Source organism: Aricia agestis, chromosome 12, assembly GCF_905147365.1.
Source record: "Aricia agestis chromosome 12, ilAriAges1.1, whole genome shotgun sequence".
Lineage (NCBI taxonomy): Eukaryota > Metazoa > Arthropoda > Insecta > Lepidoptera > Lycaenidae > Aricia > Aricia agestis.
The window spans coordinates 7,565,217-7,586,591 of NC_056417.1; the positions used below are offsets into that span (position 1 = coordinate 7,565,217).

Genomic DNA, 21,375 nt, shown 5'->3' on the forward strand with positions numbered 1-21,375 from the left:
TTTTAATTTCACTTCCCTTCCATAAAACCATCAAAATTAAACCTTTACGTCTGCCTTGAAACAACCCTCGGTTTTTATTTTTGACAAGCTAGATGGTCGTATAATCTCCAAAAATGGAAGAAATACTGCTATAAACTATATGAAAATATATTTATTCATGTCACTTAACGATACGGTCTATTCTGAGTTAGAATGTTTTTTTCAAATAATTATTCATTTATTATTTTTTTTACTATACGTCCATCAGATGAAAGTATTTTTGTTTAAAAAATTACGCGCGATGTTTCTAAAAATGTCGAACCAAATAGAGGTAAGCGCAATATTTTGAGTATTTCAGTACTTACAATGCAAAAGAGCATTTCACGGTAATAAAGAAGTACTTTCATAGTATAATGCAAGTTTTCAGTTACAGAAATGGTCTGAAAAAAAATTGGAGAGTTTATTCTGTCTCCTGAAAAGTAGGGGTATTGCTTATACGCCCCTCTGGCTTGAAGCCCGCGATATAATTTGATTAATTAAATATAATATGATACAAAAAAATCGACTTTATATTCCTCCCATACAAAACGCCAATTTCATATAATTGCATAAGTTGATAAACACTAATAAAACACACTTTTCTTGCACTTTTTCCACTATATTTAGATATTATTATAACTTTTAACAAATAACACGACCGGTTTCGAAATTATTCATCATCAGGTGTAAGTTTAACGTCGGTACTTTTTAGGTAGGACGTTAAACTTACACCTGATGATGAATAATTTCGAAACCGGTCGTGTTATTTGTTAAAAGTTATAATAATATCTAAATATAGTGGATAAAGTGCAAGAAAAGTGTGTTTTATTAGTGTACAACATGAATTTCCACCAAGAACCGACAGTACAATCAATTACATAAGTTGATAAAAATGCAATAGCTTTACCGCGGCAGTCCCCGAGTGCCACACGTATATTAGTATTTCTGCTATTGTTGTTTGTGATGAAATATCTGAGGTCGGGTCAGCGCCGACTACGGCATTTAGTTTATGTACCCAATTAACCGCATATTTGCTCTATCTAATGACGCTGTGCGGTCTGCTTGTATTAATAATGTCGGTGATGGTGTATGGCTAGGTATTGCTAATTTGACACACTATTTTGTTTAATTATTAAGTTATAATTAAATGTTTGCAGATTGTTACTTTTTAGGGTTCCGTACCCAAAGGGTAAAAACGGGCCCCTATTACTAAGACTTCGATGTCTGTCCGTCTGTCTGTCCGTCTGTCTCCAGGCTGTATATTCTCAAGAACCGCTATAGCTAGACTTCTGAAATTTTCACAGATTGTGTATGGTATATCTGTTGCCACTCACTTGCCGCTTTAATATTATATGCCGCTATAATCAGTACGAAATTGACTTTGACTTTTGTTTACCAATAAAGGATGTACCAATAAATTCTATTTCGACGATTACGTGTGAGATAGACACCACCGTGTGTTTGTCGTGTGGTTGCGATTGTCGTGTGGTTGTGGTACGTGTGGGTTGGCCCTTACCTAAATAAATGGAAAATGACGTCGTGTGTGTTTCGAAAATGTACCAATTATGACTCGAAAGTAAACAAAACACATGGAATCTCTTACCACATGTCTTGATTGCAATAAATACCTCGATTATTTACATTTTCAATTATTTTTTCGAACAATCTGGAAAAAATCGAATTTTCGTCATAGCTCAGGCGAAGAAAAAGACAGCGATACGATTCGACGTTTAAAAATAGAACTGTCTCTTTTATTTAAATGGTTTTTCCATTGACTTTTATAAGGGTTTTTCGTGTCTTTGGTTTCACTTATCTGTCAAATTTGACAAATGTTTGCAATTTTGAATTTCAAAATTGTTCGGGAGAGATTTAAGCCGGAAAATAGTATGGACGTAACATATCTGTATAAGTAGAATATCATTGATAGTAGGTATATACAATAACGTTCTAAACCTGTATCAACATAAAATAAAAAAAAAATACGGGCGCGGGATTCGGGAATGTGAAAGAGTGATGTTGTGTTTTTGGATTATTTTCCTAAAATGGTGTAATGGGGTTTTTAATGTGTAGGTAATATTGGTGTGATATTAACCATTAGATATTCGTTATCGTGCACAAGTGTAGGAAAGTGATGCAATATCCAGAAACGAGCTATTTTGTGTTCCCTCCAAAACTCTATCGAAAGTTTCAGTAAAGCTTCCACTTTACTGAATCGACCGACTTGACTCCTTGACTGTATTGATTTTTTACTTCAACTTTGACTAGACTTTTGACCTGACGATATAATATAAAGAAACGATGCTGAAAATTGTATGCAACAATACTGTTTTCACTTTTCCCGCCATTTTTATAACTTGACACTGGCTATGGCTATATAGCCGAAGTGCCATAATAAGAAAAAAAAATTATGTCAATGTCACTTCACTTGAAAAGTCAAACATTGTTTGACGTTTATGCGGTGGAAGAAGTGCGAGCTTGTGAAATAAAAAAACATTAATTTTCTCGTAAGTTATTGAATGTTTCTGATTTCTCTTATTCTATTATAAACCAAATAAATTATAAACTGCTCTTATTTCAGGAATAAAAACATTCCATGATATTAAAAACAGAATGTGCGATAGTGATGACCCAAGCGACCAGGGCCGATCCGGCCTGGATTTGACTGGATTTCTGTTTGGAAACATCGACGAGAGCGGCCAGTTGGAAGATGATGGCCTGCTCGATGGAGATTCGAAGCGGATGCTCTCTTCACTTAGTCGGCTAGGACTCGGCTCTATGCTGTCTGAAGTTTTAGAAGAACAAGAGCCAAACAATGATGATGAGGATAAAGGTTGGTGTTAGAAGTTTATAAAATATTGCTTAGTCAGGCTGGACCAGCTTTAGATTTCAGCTCAGTATGTAAAATGCATAGGTACTGTTATGCAGCAGCCGGCTGCCACTTGGGGGTTAATCTGAATTATGCTATCTATGTTTTCTTGTTGAAGCCTCAGCTTTAACTAGAAAACATAGATAGCATTATTCACAATCATACTACACAGTGAATTTCTTATTGTTTCGAACAACACTAAAAAGGTTTTACATTATGCATAACTGTTTGTATTTTTTCAAATAACATCCATTTCCAGTGGTCAAAAAGTGCAGCCACCTCCGTATACTCATTAATTCATTAAGCCCCATATGGTCACCGGTGACCGAGACACAATAGAAATTCTATTGTGTCTCATTTTTCCACGATCGACGGGTTAAATTATGATAGGTTGCCTCAAATGTTCATATTTTGCTGACATGCAATATCGTAACTACTGCAATTATTATGCCTTGTTGCATCTAAATGTTTCCAGCGGGGCTAAAATAGTCGCTTTGAAGAATCATGATATGAATCATAATATGATTAATTTTTCTAAAATCGCAAAATGCAACTCTGCTTGCAATTCATTTCTGTATTTTTGTACTGATTTGACATTTGTCAGTTTGACAGTTTTGACAATTCAGTTGCTGAATTGATTAAGTGGAGTAGAGGAATTGCTAAATGTGACCATTTTAGCCTCGCTGTGCGTTTCTCAAAGGATTACCAAGTGATTAATTATTATTAATAACCTTTTAAATATGTTTGTATTCAAATTGTATTGCAGATTACAATGAGAAAAGTCCTTCAGCGGTTGATTTTTTCGACACAGAAGAAGTAGCGGAGGAAGAGCAGGTAAATGGTATAGATAATGGATCTAAGAAATGACAATCCCATATATTATGGGGTATGCAAAGGTTTTATTTTGTAATTTCTAATAAGTATATATGTATTTCCAACTAGTATTTAGTAATAAATAATTGTATTTTATTTTGAATATTTTATATTAAAATTTGAATTTTAAATAACAGCAAATAAATATTTTTATCAAAATAAGCCTACTTATTTCTTAGTTAGATTATTTCACTTTTCCCGATCACTTATTGATTTATCCTCAAAAAATTAAACTCACATTACATTATAAAAGCCTATTATATGGTTTTTGGTTCAATAATTTCTTTCAATAATTACTTATTTTCAAGCAAAGCATTCATGGGCGCACCCAGGATTTTAGCTAGGGGGGCAGCATATGATAAAATGATCGGTCTGGTATATTGAAACAAAAAATCATGAAAATTGACTTTTATTTATCAGACTGAAAATATATTTTGTTACCAAAACTTAATTTTGCGCAGAGTAGGTAACACGTTTTTAATTTCCACTTGCCAGGAAAAGTAATGTTTATTTTATCTTCCAGGGGGAGCTGCCCCCCCTGCCCCTACCTGGGTATGCCCATAATTGATTGATGAAGCATTTCATACATGCCTGTTACCTCAAACCTTAGAATTATTATGTTTGGCAGGTTGATGATGAACCGAAAATTGAACAACAAAATGATGATTCAGAATTAAATCAGAGCAATGAAGAAAATGTGCCGCAAGAATCTTCTGCAGACGGCGGTGACTTGACAAAGGCAAATGAGGAAAGTGACTGGAAAGATACTGATTATGACAGTCAGACGGAACAACGTAATAATGATGAAGGGTACGAAGGTGACATGGAAGGAGATGGAGGTCTTATGCCACCCCCTTCAAGTGTTCCGTAAGTTTAACAATTAAAAAAAAAAACAATTTGAATCCTTACTAATATTATAAATGCGAAAGTGTGTGTGTCTGTCACCTGTTTATACTTAAACCACTGAACCGATTTTGATGAAATTTTGTATGGAGATACTTTTAGTACTGGGAGAAGAAAGAATTAAAAAGTATAGTTATGGTTATAACAGAATTTCTGCGCAGGATAGTTGCGGGATCAACTAGTTGTTATTATTAACCTTGTTTCAATATTATTGTATTTTTAGGAAACAAAAAGGTGATAAACCAAAGAAGTTGGAAACACCACTGGCAGCCATGTTGCCATCGAAATATGCAAACGTGGATGTTACGGAGCTGTTTCCTGATTTTAGACCGGACAAGGTGAGTTGAAATTTATTCAAATGAGTTAAAATCTAATCAAAATATTATTTCTTCGCCTGGCGGTGGTGGTTCAAATTATTTTAAGTTACAATAATATTATGTCTGTTTTATTTCTTTAGTGCACTCTGAGCCTGTATATCCATACTAATATTATCAAGTGCGAAAGTATCTCTGTCTGTTTGTTACCTCTTCACGCCCAAAAACGCTAAACTGATTTTGCTGAAATTTTGTATGTAATGTCTATGTAGAGTCCCGAGAAAGGACATAGGATATTTTTTATCCCGGAAAATGTACCATCGAGGAAGTTGATATTAGGCTACTTGACCTATATTCAATTTCATTGAACAAATACATATTTCTAGTAGAACTTGGCCTAGGAAACCGTATTTCACCTTTATCATCAAACAAAAGCTTATGATTGATAAATAAAGTCGATTTGAAAATATGATTTTATGAAAATAGGATTTGTACTGACGAAAACGCTTTTGCGGTACTTCCGAATTGGATGTGACGTCATTCTATTCGTAATTTTTTATTTATCGCGCTCGTTATTTGTACATAAATAATAAAAATAAGCCTAGAAAGATTTGTAAAATATATTTTCTTGAATAATTCAAATAAAACATCAGTTATATAAATTATCTCCATTTATTGTAGACGGGAAATGAAATGGCCAAAACTTTTCTCCAAAAGTTTTCAACATTACAAATGATTTCTAATTTCTTATTTAATTCTTTTATAATTTTTGGGCACTTTTAGACGCGTACATTTAGCATATAAAAAAATGTTCAATAAAGATAGCTTAAAATACAAAACGTATGACGTCACACTATGGCCGACAGTGTTTTCGGCGGCATTTATAAGGCATATTTTTCAATTAACATTTTTATGGGTTTCTACTGTGTAAAATATTAAAATATTAGTTTTTTTTTGTAATAATGTATGATTATGAAGCGATTAGCATGAAGAAAAAAATGAGGTCAAGTAGCCTATTGACAGACCAACGTTATTTGGTCGAATATGTCAATTCAATGTTAATTGTGATCTGTCAGCTGGGTTTGACGTAACGCAACCATACTACTTAGGTCCCCGATTTGCATAGGAATCAACTTCTCTGATAGTACATTTCCCGCGCGATGCACGAATACGCAACGGCGCAACGGAGTTGTGCTGTTGTGGGCGTCATCTAAATCTCAAAATTATGTAGTTGTTGTGTAATTAAATGAAACTTATAATATTTCAGGTGCTCCTATTCTCGCGTCTCTTCGGTCCAGGGAAGTTGTCCAGTTTGCCTCAGATCTGGCGCGGCGTGAAGAGGCGTAGGCGGCGCAAGCGCAGCGGCAGTACATCCAGCGATACGCCACTGCCAGCTGAAGTACAGGAGCCGCAGTACGCTAGTGATGATGAGGAGAAATTTCTCAGGTATGTAGTTGAGTCTTCAATAATTATTATCGAATATTTTTTATGACTGGCAATAACTATATGCAAAACTGTGTGTGTGTTTTAATATAGGGCTAATCTCTCTGAGCCTCATAGTAATAAACTTAATACAAGTTCCTTGCAACCTGGAAATTCTGTTTAAGTACAATAATTAGACTGTATATTTGAGAAATTCTATCAAAATTGGTCTTTTCTCTTTACATATTACTTTACAATAACTTAAATTTTATGTAAACAAATTGATTCATAGGCAGATAGTTATTGGATAAGTTAGTCATAATCATGGAGCATAATCATCAGCCTATGAATCAACTTCTCCGATAGTATGTACTGAGTACTTACACAATTTACCGTCTATGTTTTTAGTAACATATTTAAATACACTCCAACAGGCCAATGGAAGAGAACACCCAATCCTCGCAGAATGACAACAACACTTCAAACACAGGCGACAAGTCGCAGAGGCCGACGCCGGCGCATTGGCGCTTCGGCCCCGCGCAGGCGTGGTACGACATGCTCAACGTACCGGAGACAGGAGAGGGATTCGACTATGGATTTAAAGTCAAGGTGATAGAGCTTAAAATACTTTAACATGAACGCAGCTTATAATGACAAGCCGACGCCGGCGCATTGGCGCCTCGGCCCCGCGCAGGCGTGGTACGACATCGACATGCTTAACGTACCGGAGACCGGCGAGGGATTCGATTATGGATTCAAAGTCAAGGTGATAGAGTTTAAAATACTTCAACATAGCTTACAATGATGACTATAAACTTACTCGTTCTTAAATTACAATAAATCCATTTTTATGTTACGCCCCTTATTGCACTCTTTGTCTGTCTGGGGCTTTTCCTAAATATCAGACATAGGCATGTATGATGGATATGTTGACAAAACAAAAATTTTACTCATACTGTCCTGAAAATAACAGTAGGTATCTACCTGTTTTTAGGGTTCCTTATCCAAAGGGTGAAAACGGGACCCTATTCATGAGATTTCGATGTCTGTCTTTTCGTCTGAAATTTTCACGGTACGGAACCCTTCATATGCGAGTCCGACTTGCACTTGGTCGATTTTTCATAATACTAACTTTATAATTTTGGCTAAAATCATGTTTATTAAATAAAAAATTACCTTGCAGGCTCCATCACCGGACCCCGAAGCGAAGCCTGCAGAGGAACCAGAGAAGGTGGACTCTCCCGACAGCGGTTTCCCAGATGATGCGTTTCTGATGGTGTCCCAGCTGCAATGGGAGGATGAAGTTATATGGGACGGCAGTGAGATTAAGCAGAAGGTGAAGGATTTAAAAAAATATTTTGAGCAAAGAAAAGTTATTTTCTTAGCAAGAATATGGTTGTTTATGGGTCAGAGTAAGGAGCATTAGGAGAGAGCGCTAACATCACGTTAATTTTTCAATTTGTCGGACCTTTTGTCAGATTTTACGTGTGATAATTTTTTGGTGAGCGCGTATAAATACACACCGTGATTGCAAAAATTCTTTCACGGCGGGTGATGCGTCACAACATGCTTGGTCATTCCTCTGTATGCGCTATCACTTTGAATGTATTCGCAGGTGCTAGCTCGTCTCAACAGCAAAAGTAACGCGGCGGGCTGGGTGCCCACGTCAGTGAGCCGCACCGCGCAGCAGTTCTCGCACCCGCGCCCGCAGCCCCCCACACTTGTTACACCTAAACTACCCACGTGAGTTTTTTTTTGAGCAAACGGGTCACCTGATGGAAAGCAACTACCGTCGCCCATGGACACTCCCAACTTGATTATGTGCTAACTTGATTATAAGCCCCAAAGAAATAAGAGGGGTGTTATAAGTTTGACGTGTTTGTCTGTGTGTGTGTGTGGCTCTAGATGCTGTTATAAAAACGCATTACTGACCCGAAGGATGATTACTTGCGACAAGTAAGCATCAGGCGTTTGACAACAACAGCACAATGTCTGTCAGAAATTACGTATACTTACGAAATTTTAGACAAGCAGCAGATATTGTGCTATGTTTGCTGTCAGAAAAAGTACATAATCCGAATGATACATAATGAATAGATGCCGAGTGTAATCATATTGTCCTTGGTGTGCCTTTCGTTTCTCAGTAACTCATACAAAAACAATAATATCCGGGGCTGGTTTTCATCGCTACCAGTGCCCTGGGCGGGATTCCTTCGGCACCCAGGATGCTGATAGTGCTAAAATAAAGGCGGCGCCCCTTTTTATCCGGTGCCCTGGGCGGTCGCCCAGCGTCGCCCCCCCCCCCCCCCCCCCCCCTAACGCCGCTACTGATATTATCTACAGGACGTCAACATCAACCAGCGGGACTGGGACTCCAGCAGAAGGCGAAGACAACACCTGGTACAGCATCTTCCCAGTGGAAAATGAGGAGCTGGTCTATGGGACGTGGGAGGAGGAGGTCATATGGGACGCGGAGAATATGCCCATGGTACCCAAACCCAAGATCCTGACGTTGGACCCCAACGATGAGAACATTATATTGGGGATACCAGATGACGTGGACCCGTCAAAGATCACTAGAGGTAGGCGAAATACTCGTTGGCAGTCCTATTATTGGTTTTTAGTATTTTGTTTGAAAATGCAAGGAATGCTCGGTTAATACTAGGAATGAAGTCCTACATTCCTTGTTCGATCCATTTCGCTGTCTACCAAACATCAAACAAACGTTAAACACGTTGATTTCGACATTTACTGAGAATACTATTTGTAGCTTAGCATAAACAGGGAATTGTATCAAATGTTACGTTAAAATAGTGTAAGTCATTACAAGTTATATTGTAGTATTATTTTATTTTATTTTTAATAGTGTACCTCAAGTAAATTTTTTAATGACATCCAGAAAGGGGACCAGCTCCCAAGGTGAAGATCCCTCATCCCCACGTGAAAAAGTCCAAGATCCTGCTTGGCAAGGCTGGTGTGATCAACGTCCTGCAAGAGGACGCGCCACCGCCGCCGCCCAAGTCCCCAGATCGGGATCCCTTCAATATATCTAATGACGTGTAAGTATAAGAATAATTTATTTGTAGGCAGATAGTGGACCTACTATTTGGTGGGGTATATCAAGTCAATAGATAGGGCTTAACGTCATAACGTCCAGATTAGTTTTTTCACCTATCGGCTATCAGGCTGATAAAAAAAAACTCTGCTTAAAATTTATTTATTTCTCTTTTCAGATACTACCAACCAAAATCCCAGAACCCGCGTCTCAAAGTAGGTGGCGGGCAACTAATACAGCACAGTACGCCCGTAGTGGAGTTGCGCGCGCCGTTCATACAGACGCACATGGGCCCCGCCCGCTTGCGTGCGTTCCACCGGCCCGCCATGCGGAAACTAACGTACGGTCCGCTAGCTGCCCCAGGCCCGCATCCCGTACAACCGTTGATCAAACACATCAATAAGAAGGCTAAGGTAAATACTGTTATGTGCTAGGGTTCGAAGGATTTGGAGAGAATGATAGATAGTCAGCAGTATCTTGAAGACTTCATTCACTAGGTCTAATACAAAGCACTAGGTCCAAACACTTAGCACTCACAATGTCCCAGGTCGTAGCCAAGTCGTAGGTTTCACTCTTGATCACTTATTTTCACTTCATGTCCCCTTGTCCTCAAGGGGACATGAAGTGAAAATAAGTGAAGTGATAGCTCAAACTGAACTGATTCGCTGGCCCGGCTAACTGCGGCTATTTATATGGGCCGAGGCGAGTCCCAGACTGTTCCAGAGAGTTCGTTTCTAGAACGTACCTGACTCGCGTAAACATATGGGTTGAACGTTTCTAGAAAATACGCGCATGTACTAACGCCATCTAGTATCGAGTAGGGAATTTATGTTGTCTGTGTACCCTGAGTGGTTCAACTAGTTGACGCTAGATGGCACTGTGTGTCCGTATACGTAACAATACGACTAGATTTACAATATAAGCGTCGTTTACACTCAGCGAATGCAGCTGCTCCTCGTGTTGTTGGAAATATTTCCCTGAATACTTTTTTACACTCAGCTTTCTACTCACTTGCTGCGTCAGACAGCGGCAGCTGCATGACTATTTACATTCTCGCGCTGCTCACTTCACTGCCCAACAGAGCTGAGTATAAACGACGCGTAAGAATCACAACACGGACGCACATGTACCCATTAGTTTGTAAGTACACGCATAGACTAAGGAAAATATGTACACGTAATATATTTAATTACGAACCGATGGTAGGCGTCACGTAAAAACAAGGCCTTTTGTACCATCAATGAAATTGATTCCTAGGCAGTTGACGGACCGATGTGATCAGTCAGATGGGTTTGACTTAATGCGACAAAATTACTATTAGGTCCGCCATCTGCCTAGGTATCAACTTCTCTGATAGTAGAAATTCATAATATTTTTTTTAGGCATGCATTTAAATCAATATCTGTATATTCCCTTTTTTCGATCAAAATATTTGAAATTTTCACCAAAATTACTGACTTGCACACTAATTATGCACCCTAAATAATGCGAATTAAGCGTACTATTTAAAGTTATTTACAAAACTGTTTTACTGAACGAATAACTATTATTAAAGTAGCATATCTAACAATTCCTTAGTTCAACAAACATACTACAACTTTTTAAAGGAAAACCATCACCTAAATTACTTTTAGGAACATCATTTATTCAAAATAAAACCAGATTTAATCTTTTATATTCATATAATTAAGAACACATAAAAATCATCAAGTGCTAACTTAACATGGACTACACTTTGGCACACTAAATGGTAACTCAGTTTATAAACAATTATAATTAAACAATCGGCAAAGAGCGAGTCGGATTCGCGCACAAAGACTTCCTTACCGATATATATTGCAAAATAATTAAGCCTCCGGCTTAGGAATTGCACTCTAGGGGTTGACAAGCTACTAAAGAAAAAAAAAAGAAAAAACAACTGGCTTCAATTATGAGTAGACGGAGCGCCGCTACGCGCCGCTACTCCTACTTCTGGGTGGTTCACAAAAAAATTACCACGATGGCTAAGGCTATATCTATCCATCTAACCTAACCCAATCAAGTCGTATTGGGCCAACATTGCTATTAATTATCTAAGAATCATTAATAAATTATTAACCCATACAATTACAATACAGTAGTGAATTTTGATTATTTTTATCAAGAAACCTTGAATTATATAGTTTTGGAATTAATATTTCACCATATCATAATTACCTTATACGTGGGAGAGCCATGCTTCGGCACGAATGGGCCGGCTCGACCGGAGAAATACCACGTTCTCACAGAAAACCGGCGTGAAACAGCGCTTGCGCTGTGTTTCGCCGAGTGAGTGAGTTTACCGGAGGCCCAATCCCCTACCCTATTCCCTTTCCTACCCTCCCCTATTCCCTTCCCTTCCCATCCCTACCCTCCCCTATTACCCTATTCCCTCTTCAAAGGCCGGCAACGCACCTGCAGCTCTTCTGATGCTGCGAGTGTCCATGGGCGACGGAAGTTGCTTTCCATCAGGTGACCCGTTTGCTCGTTTGCCCCCTTCTTTCATAAAAAAAAAAATTACCAAAAATCTTTGTCGGTAACACAGATATAGATCAAGATATATCTGTGGTCGCTAAAGAGTAAAGAGCGAGCGCAAAGGAGTGAGTGCGGCGTTAGATGAGGAGGCCCCTTAAGGAGGCCCCAACATGTTTTTCAGTAAAACAGAAAAACAAAAAGAAAATAAAGTTAGGTTAAACAATTTTTTGTTGCACGATTTGTCAATTTGTAGACTTGTTTTGATAATATAAATTTATTTTATTGTGGTGGTGCACTTTTCGATATCGTTTTTAGAAATTCCGTTGTAAGATTGTCCAATTTAGAGTGCAAGTTAGTATTTTTAATAAACAATTTAAATTTTCGTTTTACAAATAATATATCCGATGTATGAACCATATTTTTGGTGTGAATTCGGTTATAAAGGTCGTCTCGTTTTGTATGATGTTTAAGTTTTTTTTGAAGGACATGTTCAGTTAATCAATTGTTTTTTTTGATCAGCATTAGTTTTTCTGGTATGCATTCAGTTAATTAGTGGAGTTACCTAGTGTGCTGAAAAATTATTCTGATGGATGATTTAATAATATCCCTTTTTTTTACATCAACGTTTTATTCCAGCAACGCGAAGCCGAGCGTCTCGCGTCTGGCGGCGGCGACGTGTTCTTCATGCGTACGCCCGAAGACCTTAGCGGTCGGGACGGCGAGCTAGTCCTGGTTGAGTTCTGCGAGGAGCACCCGCCGCTCATCAGCCAGGTCGGCATGTGCTCCAAGATCAAGAATTACTACAAGCGGACTACTACCAAGGTAAGATCTTTTTGTTAAGTATGTCATGCCCGGAAGGTATGTCATAATGATGGACTTTCGACTTTTTTACACTTTCGATTTTACTTCCAATATAAATTATCATTTATAACGATTGGTAAAGACAATTAACCAATCTCTACTATCTTAATAATACTAATGTTATAAATGTGATAGTTTGTCTGTCTGCCTGGCACCGCTTTACGCTTCGGGTGAACCAATTGAAGTTAAATTGAATTGAACGGAAAATGACATAGGATAGATTTGTTGCGGAAAATGCACAGTTCCAGCGCAGATAAACGAATTTCAGCACAACGGAGTTGCGCGCATTATCATGTACTAAATACATAGACGTAGTTTTACTGGCACCCGAAGATGGACGCCGCCGTCGAGGCCGGCCTAGAAAAAGGTGGCGTGACAAGCTGGAGGCATACCAGCCAGGCTGGCTATCGGTGGCGCAGGAGCGAGAAAAATAGAAGATCCTGGGGGAGGCCTTTGCCCAGCAGTGGGACACTATAGGCTAATAAAAAAAAAAAGTATTATTATATTATACTGCTGCACTCAGAGACATTTAATGTTGATTGAACTTCAATTAAATGAAGAGTTTGACAGATAATGTATGGGGCTTATGTCAAAATTTTGAATCAATTACATTTAAGTAATTAATGTTCCACTATCAACTCTGAGTGCGACAGAGATACATTCAAATTTTAGTGTTGATTAAACTTCAATTTAATGACGAGTATATTATGACGAATAATGTATTGGGGGCTTATGTCAGAATCTTCATTTAATAACAATCAAGTAATTAATATTTGTTTCTGAGTGCGCAATAAGTGTTTGATTTATATAACCATATTTTATCCAAATAAACATCATTTGATTTGATTTTATTTATTACAGGACAGCGGTCCCAAGCCGCTAAAATACGGGGAAGTTGCGTACGCGCATACGTCCCCGTTCCTCGGTATATTAGCGCCGGGCGCGACGCAGCCCGTCATAGAGAATAACATGTACCGCGCGCCCATATACAACCATGATCTGCCGCAGACCGACTTCCTTATTATACGGACGAGGTATGATTTAATGAGATATAATGGGTGTTGGATTTCTATTTGCCACCAGCATAGCTAGCACAAGCACGTAGACAAACGAAAGAAACTAAATTTTGACAGTTTTACCGGAAAAACATTGGAGTAAAAGTTTCTTTCGTATCTCGATATCTTTCGCTTTTAATGGTTGCTATGGAAAGAGTTTCTTGTCTTTGTCCACTGAAACTCAAGTCGATGGGTGGTGCCATGCTCGGGAATAAGATATGTAGACATGGGAAAGAAACTGCCATTACTTTCTTCCGAAGAATCGACTGGGAAACCCCGTGCTAGCTACGCTGGTGCCGCTGTGTAGTCTATCATGTCAAACAGGCGTATTATCGTGACACATGACAGCTATATCGTGACATATTATGACAGCAGTTTGACACGATAGACCCTAAAGCTACATTATACATACCCCGCGTTCCATTCACCAAACGCTCAAAATAGGAGGCATTTTGAGCGTTTTGATAGTTTTAAACGCTAAATGGAACGCGGCACTTTTGGCGAATAGAATTTCAAACATCTTCATTGACAGATTAATTCATTAAGCCCCATACGCTCACCGGTGAATGAGACACAATAGAATATCTATTGTGTCTTGTTTTCCTACGATCGACGGGTTAATTATTAATAGATTGTAAAATAACTCATAAACACAAAATTGATTATCTTAAACCTACTCGTGTTATGAAATTGTGGGTCTCAAAATCACACTTTGGCATTCATATATAAATCAATATGGCCCTAATTTATTTGCATAACTTATCTAAATAACATTATTTCAGACAATCCTACTACATACGCGAAGTGGACGCGTTGTTCGTGGCCGGACAGGAGTGTCCACTGTATGAAGTGCCGGGACCTAACTCCAAACGAGCTAACAATTTTGTCCGAGACTTCTTACAGGTAAGCACCATATTCTATTATTTTACTATTTTCCTATACTTACCTACTTCTTGTTTACAAGTTACAACAATTTTAAGCTAAATAAAATCTTTGTTAGATAGTATCGAAATCACCGTTAAATTCTTTTAGGAACCCAAGAAAAAAACCTCAATTTATACATCTGTTATATCATTGTAATCCGCAGCGGGCCTGAGTAATATCTGTATCAATCATCTATGTAAGACATGAAAGGGATGTAAGAAATATGCAAATATTTAACGGAGTCGACGATAAGAAGTAATTTATTAAAAATATATTATTTTTTCCAGGTATTCATATACAGGTTATTCTGGAAGTCGCGCGACAACCCGCGTCGTATCAAAATGGACGACATCAAGCGCGCGTTCCCCTCGCACTCGGAGAGTTCTATACGTAAACGGCTGAAACTGTGCGCGGATTTCAAACGCACGGGGCTGGATTCCAATTGGTAAGCTGTAAAATGATTTTTTAAAATGAAATAAGGGGGCAAACGAGTCACCTGTTGGAAAGCAACTTCCGTCGCCCATGGACACTCGCAACATCAAAAAGTGCGTTGCCGGCCTTTTAAGAGGGAATAGAGTAATAGGGGAGGGTAGGGAAGGGAAGGAAATAGGGGAGGGTAGGGAAGGGAAGGTAGGGGATTGGGCCTCCGGTAAAGTCACTCGGCGAAACACAGCGCAAGCGCTGTTTTACGCTGGTTTTCTGTGAGAACGTGGTATTTCTCCGGTCGAGCCGGCCCATTCGTGCCGAAGCATGGCTCTCGTACGCTTAAGTGATGATGATGATGTTTTATAGTATATCATCAAAACTACTCATTGACCTAACTTGCGCTAGCGCATTATTCTTATTAACCTTTTCCTCCTCAGGTGGGTGATCAAACCCGACTTCCGTCTGCCTTCCGAAGAGGAGATCCGAGCCATGGTGTCTCCTGAGCAATGCTGCGCGTACTTCAGCATGGCGTCGGCTGAACAGCGGCTCAAGGACGCCGGCTACGGCGAGAAGTTCATCTTCACCCCGCAGGAGGATGATGATGAGGAGTTGCAGCTGAAGATGGATGATGAGGTCAGTAGTCAGGTCGTGCATGACGTAGAAGTATGTCGTTGAAGATGTATAATAATTTTGAGAGAGTATAGGTACAGCTATAGTTCGTTACGATCCTAAACAAATAAAAATGTCATGCAAGAAGTGAATTTGACTGGAGTTAAAAGTGAATTATGTGCAGTATAATGTATAGACCAGGGGTTCCCAATTTTTTTCACTTTCACTTCACAATATTTCACGGCGCGGCCGGCGGCGCCCTACTTTACCTAGCTATTAGAAAAATATACAAAAGTAATCATCTTTAATGATTTTTGTTAGGTGAGCAGGTAAATGAGGTCAATGATAGTGTGCATAACAGTCCAAACAGACACCTGAATGTGTTGGGTAGCAGGTGGGATTCCACGTTGTTGAAGCATTGGGTGCAGCTCCATGCTCCGATAGCTCGGTTCACATATATAATTAAATTAATTAATGATGTTATTCCAATTTATTTCATATTTTACTAACACTAGATTAAGGACCTATTGTTGAAACTGACACTATGGATGAAAATCTGAAATAAATTAATTGAATTGAATTGAATAATGAAAAAGCATCGACCTGTTTTACATAAATATAATATACTCGTAACTTTGGTTTTAATAAGTAATTTTCTCTGTCAAGAAAGTGAAGAAATTAAAAAGTGGCAATATCTTAGGGCGGTATAAATAGTCAGTTCTCAAGATGCATCTCGGTCTCAAGACGCGGTTCGCCTCTATGATTGGTCCAAATTTTGACAGCCAACCAATCACAGAGCCTGAACCGTGTCTTGAGACCGAGATGCATCTTAAGTACTGACTATTGACTTATGACTGTTGAAATTAAGAAACGAACAATACATAATATTATGTTACTTATGTAAGTAGTTAACAAATTACAATCCAAAATATATCTTGTTAAGTACTATTTTATAAGCAACCGCCTGTACAAGGTGCTGAGTTTGTATATTGTATACTATACTTGGATGCTAATAAAGTCTTTGAATCTTATTTATGCCGGCCTTAGTGTCATCCCTTTTTTCTTAGATTGATTTGAAAGGTTACTACGATGTTGCCACTTTTTATTATTTCTTCAGTTTCTTGACAGACTATAGTTTCACATTTGAACTAGGTCACTAAACTAATTCCCCTTTCAGGTGAAAGTAGCTCCATGGAACACAACTCGAGCGTACATTCAAGCCATGCGGGGCAAGTGTCTGCTGCAGCTGACGGGCCCGGCTGACCCGACAGGTTGCGGGGAAGGGTTCTCCTACGTCCGGGTTCCGAATAAACCCACCCAGCAACCCACGGATGAGCAGCAACCCAAACGCACGGTTACTGGTACTGACGCCGATCTGCGTCGACTGAGTCTGAACAATGCAAAGGCTCTGCTCCGCAAGTTCGGTGTGCCGGAAGAGGAGGTAAGATTCACTGTCTCATTCTAACATTAAACGGTATATCGTTGAATATAATTATTGCAATAAGTTTTTAAGAGCGGGCTTTAAAATTTTGCTGTGTTTTCTAATAAGCATTACGATCCCGGAAGACGATTGACTTAAATAAAATTGAGTTTATTTAATCATTGTATATTTATCTGATATTTGCCTAACGGAAAACACGATTCACTTACTTTGACTCAATAGTTTTATTTTCGAAATTATTAATCTTCCTGGGATTTTCAACAAATATCTGTTACACTGATTGAGTTACTATCATTAAATAACTTGCACTACTACAATCATACACTTTATAAAATAATGGCTAAAGGAAATATTAGTATTGTATTTAATTTTTAAGTAATCATCAAAAACATTTTTGGGACTTACGATCTTTACTTTCGTGCTATAATGCGGGAACCGTTGTTACGCGATATTGTTCACTATTAGCTGCAGCGCAAAGTACAATTCATGCAGGCACGATTCATGGAATCATTATATCACGATTGGAGGATAGCGGAGTGTGTAGGCGCTGCTAGCGTGGTTTGATATTTTTTCCAGTCCGGTCTTAATTGTCTGACGTAGCAGCCCACAATGGACACTTTGTGGGCTGCAGTCAACAGTCGTGGATATCGCGCTATCTCTATCATTTTCAGTATTTATGAAAAAGAAGGCATCATATTAAGACAAAGTACGATTATTAGCAACAATGAGTTTAGTCTGGTGTAAGTGGATATAAGCTAGCAAGTAAAATATGTAGCTTAAGTTCCTATCTATAATTTCAGATCAAAAAGCTGTCCCGTTGGGAAGTTATTGACGTGGTGAGAACACTGTCCACGGAGAAAGCGAAGGCCGGCGAGGAGGGAATGACTAAGTTCTCGAGAGGAAACAGATTCTCCATAGCGGAACATCAAGAAAGGTATAAAAACTTAATTATTAACGCACAGTGCCGGTACTCCTAGCACCCTGGGCGAGATTTTTTCGGCGCTCAGGGTGCTAAAAAAATTGGTGCCCCTTTTGTTTGCCTTCAGCGCCCCTTTTTCTTCGGCGGGCGACCGCCCCCCTCCTTATGCCGCAACTTCCAGATGCGCTTCTTTTATCTGCCATCTGTCTTTTCATGTGGCATCTAATTCATGACGTCATAAACACATGAGCATTATACTGAGTTATAGTTTGAAACACACCCTGCAAACTGCTTTCTACAATATTATATTTTATCTTACAGATACAAAGAAGAGTGTCAGCGTATATTCGAGCTACAAAACCGAGTGCTGCAGAGTACAGAAGTGCTCAGTACTGACGAAGCGGAAAGTTCTGTCAGCGAGGAGTCTGATCTTGAGGAGATGGGCAAGAATCTAGAGAATATGCTCGCCAATAAGAAGACTACTGAGCAAGTGAGTTGTATTTAAATACTAGATTTACGATAGAACAGGACCGGTTTCTTTGTTTTTCGCTCTAGCGTTTTGCGTTCATCTTATATATAAAATTTTCGTGTCACAATGTTAGTTACCGTACTCCTCCGAAACGGCTTTACTGATTTTTACCAAATTTTATATGCACATTCAGTAGGTTTGAGAATCGGCTACTGGCTACTTTTTATATTGATAAGTGCATTTGTTGAATAAATAATAGTAAATTATTACAACTCGAGACTGACGGCGACCATTGTTTGTGCACGGGATAGCTATGGACGTTGCCATGGTGACATTAAGTATGTCATTTAGTAATTTCAATAAAATAATATGGGCGAAATACTTTATAATATGGCAAAACAACGTTTGCCGGGAAAGCTAGCTACTCCTCTAAAACAACTTTACTGATTTTTACCAAATTTTGTATGCAAATTCAGTAGGTCTGAGAATCGGCTATTATGTATTTTTTACACCCCTAAGTGATTAGGGTTGTCCAATGTCCACCCTTAATTTTTTTTCATAATATAAAAAGTAATTATCTGAATTCTGAGTTAACTACCTGCACTTCAGAATTTCTTAAAGAACTCCAAACATTTACATATAATATACAACGCTTAGAGTTTATCAAGCAATGCTGAAAATAAAACGTTCAGACACCTATCTCACAGGCTCTAGAGTTCTGTTCAGTGACTGTCGCTCATACAGTACAGTGTATAGCACTTCCGCATGGAAACTCATCAGCTCAACATAAAGAAATATGATTAAACTACAAAAACGACATTAATAGAACGATATTTGTCCCAATAAATTTGAACGACTTTCCTATACATACCTCATAGGTCACATGATCAAATTGCCACCTTGGTAACCGCAACACTAACACATTCACATAACAAATTCAACCTTAACTCCAGAGCGTAACGCACACATTACTTCTGCCATTCTGCGCCAGACCAATCAGCGTTGGTCGCTGAAAAATCGCTGTGAAAAGTACCAATAATAGGGACATAACGTGATGACGCATGGTGTTGTGGAGGTTTATTTGTATCTATATACTACCAGAGTAAACTGAACTAACGAGTAGGCCGACTCAGAAGAGAACTACTGAACCGATTTACTTAAATACGGTTTCAAAAGAAAGGTTATTAAATAATCATCATTTTATTCCTAACAACTATCAATGTGAATTAACTACCAAGGGAAATATTTCGGAAAAACATAATTAAAAAAATATATATTTTTTCCTTCCTATGTATATAACTTGGTAACCCTCAGGATCATGGAAATATAGGTAATTATAAAATATTTGGCTACTTTTATCAGCTTTCTAATGAACTTTAAATCATTACAATGAAGCTATAAACAACAGAACTGCAGCCGTTTGAATGAGCTTCAGTAGCGCTGAACCCATGACAGTAGCTAAGCTACTGGGCTGGTTTTCTATAGAATGATAATAGAATTTTGAATAAAAAGCATGAATGAAGTAATAAAAATATGTTAAAGTAAGCTGGTACTTATTCATAGGTTGTATTTACAGTTTTTTTTATGTGATCAACTAAATAATAGGTATAGATAGGTATTTGTTGTACTAAAGAGGCCCATTCACGGCAGGACTGCACGGCAGTCCTGCCGTGAATAGGCCCTTTAAACTTACTGATAAAATAATTAAAAAAAAAATATTTTATTTTATTAATGTCCTTAACCTGATCTGTATCTTCTGAATAATTACACTGGTAACAAAAGTCTCTAGAAAGATTACATTTGTAACCGACATGACATAATATCCAAAAATCCACAACGGGATGAATAACAACCAGCTTTACATTGACGGGATTGATATTACAAGTTCGAGATCTTTCAATGAGATTGAATTAACGGATGAAATAACCGGCAATCAATAAATGATTGGTATCCTCGATCTTTCAGCCACAGCCTATGGGTTCAGAAAACGTGGGCTTTGCTACTTAGGCGTTTTGCGGTTCTGCTAACATAACGTGTTGCTGAAAAGAAATTACTATCTAAGCATCAAAACTTGACACAACACAGGAACTTTTAACTTCAGGTGGATATTTGGACGAAGAACATGATAGTTCTAATATATTTACAAAGAAAAGATTTTCATTTGAGAAGTACTCAAGAAGAAGCTGATACCCGTTTCATACTACATGTGATTGATTGTAAAGCTTTTTACTGTTAACAGTAAATTTTCGCGACAATGTTGTGCGACTACTCGTTCTGCACTTCTCTGAGAAAGAAGAAGAAACAGAAGAACGATTTTGTAACGCTGAAAGATTTGTCACTCTTATGCATACAAACAAGACCGCGGACTCAAAGAACTGGATAACCTAAATAACTTAAGAGCAGCAATGTTCCAGAACATTAAAGAAGATAGCGAAAGAAAGAAGATTCCAGAACATTAAGCCAGATACCCTTAACGTCTAATACTTTAAGAAAGTTTCTCCGATTTCCTATCAAAATAAATTATTTTTCAAGCTTCAAAACTTGACACAACTTTATAAGTTACCGCTGATACGACAAGCCTTTCGAAAGCATGCGCTAAGATCAAACAGGCAGACAGACAAACGGACGGACGGACGGACGGACGGACGGACGGACGGACGGACGGACGGACGGACAGACGGACAGACAACGAAGTCTTAGTAATAGGGTCCCGTTATTACCCTTTGG

At 38.3% G+C, this 21,375-nt stretch overlaps 1 protein-coding gene across 2 annotated transcripts in view; it reads left to right on the top strand.

Annotated features, from left to right (window-relative positions):
• Positions 1-2,486: 2,486 nt before the first annotated feature.
• The window catches only part of LOC121732311 (transcription initiation factor TFIID subunit 1), a 34,474-nt gene continuing 15,585 nt past the window's right edge, over positions 2,487-21,375 (top strand). For both annotated transcript variants that reach the window (XM_042122152.1, XM_042122153.1), the window contains exons 1-20: positions 2,487-2,522; positions 2,597-2,848; positions 3,651-3,718; positions 4,386-4,624; positions 4,884-4,998; positions 6,242-6,420; positions 6,831-7,005; positions 7,580-7,732; positions 8,012-8,139; positions 8,740-8,978; positions 9,296-9,455; positions 9,630-9,864; positions 12,581-12,766; positions 13,667-13,839; positions 14,643-14,763; positions 15,072-15,229; positions 15,648-15,843; positions 16,997-17,260; positions 18,061-18,194; positions 18,501-18,669. In XM_042122152.1, the coding sequence (XP_041978086.1) occupies positions 2,629-2,848; positions 3,651-3,718; positions 4,386-4,624; positions 4,884-4,998; positions 6,242-6,420; positions 6,831-7,005; positions 7,580-7,732; positions 8,012-8,139; positions 8,740-8,978; positions 9,296-9,455; positions 9,630-9,864; positions 12,581-12,766; positions 13,667-13,839; positions 14,643-14,763; positions 15,072-15,229; positions 15,648-15,843; positions 16,997-17,260; positions 18,061-18,194; positions 18,501-18,669 (3,312 nt within the window). In that variant the 5' untranslated portion in view covers positions 2,487-2,522; positions 2,597-2,628. The remainder of the gene's footprint in view (positions 2,523-2,596; positions 2,849-3,650; positions 3,719-4,385; positions 4,625-4,883; positions 4,999-6,241; positions 6,421-6,830; positions 7,006-7,579; positions 7,733-8,011; positions 8,140-8,739; positions 8,979-9,295; positions 9,456-9,629; positions 9,865-12,580; positions 12,767-13,666; positions 13,840-14,642; positions 14,764-15,071; positions 15,230-15,647; positions 15,844-16,996; positions 17,261-18,060; positions 18,195-18,500; positions 18,670-21,375) is intronic.